The sequence below is a fragment of the Haplochromis burtoni genome, unplaced genomic scaffold, assembly GCF_018398535.1.
Source record: "Haplochromis burtoni strain Fernald_Lab_line unplaced genomic scaffold, NCSU_Asbu1 Contig_806, whole genome shotgun sequence".
Classification (NCBI taxonomy): Eukaryota; Metazoa; Chordata; class Actinopteri; order Cichliformes; family Cichlidae; genus Haplochromis; species Haplochromis burtoni.
In genome coordinates, this window is record NW_024583167.1 from 6,100 (window position 1) to 7,451 (window position 1,352).

A 1,352-nucleotide genomic window follows, 5' to 3' on the forward strand; every position below is an offset into this window, starting at 1 on the left:
GTGCGTGTGTGTGTGTGTGTGGAGTGCACTGCGTGGACGTGGAGAACACGGTCACCGTCGGTGTTTCTGTGTTCGTTCTGACTGATGAAGGAGATGAAATAACGTCTCTATGAGTGCGTGTTATTGAACATGCATTATAATGAGTTTGCAGAGCTGTTGTTGTGTTTGCCCTCTCAGTCTCTTCTAAACTGATTTTTAATGTCGCTGTTTTCACCCGGGTCAATAAACATCAAAGTTACGGGAAAGTCGTCTGTTGCTGAAAATGACCTGATATCACTGAGACGTGTTTGACGTGTGTGACGCTCAGGCTGCAAAGTTGTTTGCATCGGGTTAAATTCCTGCGTCAGTGTGTGTGGAGCTGCACGTCGCTCTTGCAGGAACGTGGACGCCATCCTTACTTTGGTGCTTTTAAAGTCCCGAGTCTCTGTTGTTATCCCGGGACTCCTGCTCTGCAGACGGTGCGTCTGTACACACAATGGACAGCCCTCAGCCCAGGCTGTGGTCACCGAGGTAACCATGTAATGGATTTACTGTCAGGTCACATGTGAGTCATTGGTGTCCTGCGCTCTTCTTGGCTTGAGGGCTCTGATGCTGATTTCATTGTGACGCCTCAGGCTCATGGCACCTCTGTGACTCCCAGATATCAGCTTTTCTTGTAGTCACACGATCACTCGTCTTCATGGTTAGCTAGACACAGGCTCACGTTACCTGCCCGTCCTCCCCTCAGTAAGGCAGGAAAAAGAGGAGGCGGCGATGAGGCTGAGAGGACCTGCGGGTGTAATAAACATTTAAATATTTCCATCATGTGAGCAGCAGCTGAGAGCTCAGGAAGTGTGTGTGGTAGCGAACAGGAAATAACAAAGTGAGAAACATAATAACAGCTCAGGCGTGACCCGATCACGTGATGCTGACTGAGCCAATCTGAAGCTGAGGACAGGGCTGGACTGCATCTCTGGAAGCATCCCCTGCATGATGATGCTAGCTCACCAACAACCCAGAGTCCAGGATCCAGGACAGGGAGTAAACTGAAAGGACTTCCTCTGACTCTCTGTTTTCTGCTCCTCTGCACAGGTTCATCATGAGTCTCCCAACTCACCGTCAGTGCAGCATCGAGCTCCAGAACAAGACCACAACGTTCACCCTGTGCAACCCACGGTGAGTCCTGCAACTCCACGTCCACAGAGAGCTGTCCCCGCGTCAGCTGCATGACAGTTATTGAAAAATCACTTGATGTTTCTGTGAGGTTAAATCCAGATATATGTAATTATTGTTGTTTTCATTCATGAACGTTCAAAAAAGCAGAAAAAGTAAAAGCACAGTTGTTGATTGATTAAATTACAGTTAATCAATCA

At 48.2% G+C, this 1,352-nt stretch overlaps 1 protein-coding gene across 1 annotated transcript in view; it reads left to right on the forward strand.

The window, feature by feature from the left end:
- Positions 1-1,071: 1,071 nt before the first annotated feature.
- LOC102307642 (DELTA-sagatoxin-Srs1a) overlaps positions 1,072-1,352 on the forward strand; it is a gene marked incomplete at its 5' end in the record, with an annotated part of 4,614 nt that continues 4,333 nt past the window's right edge. Inside the window, 1 exon segment of the mRNA XM_014330448.1 lies at positions 1,072-1,155. Coding sequence (XP_014185934.1) covers positions 1,079-1,155 — 77 coding nt within the window.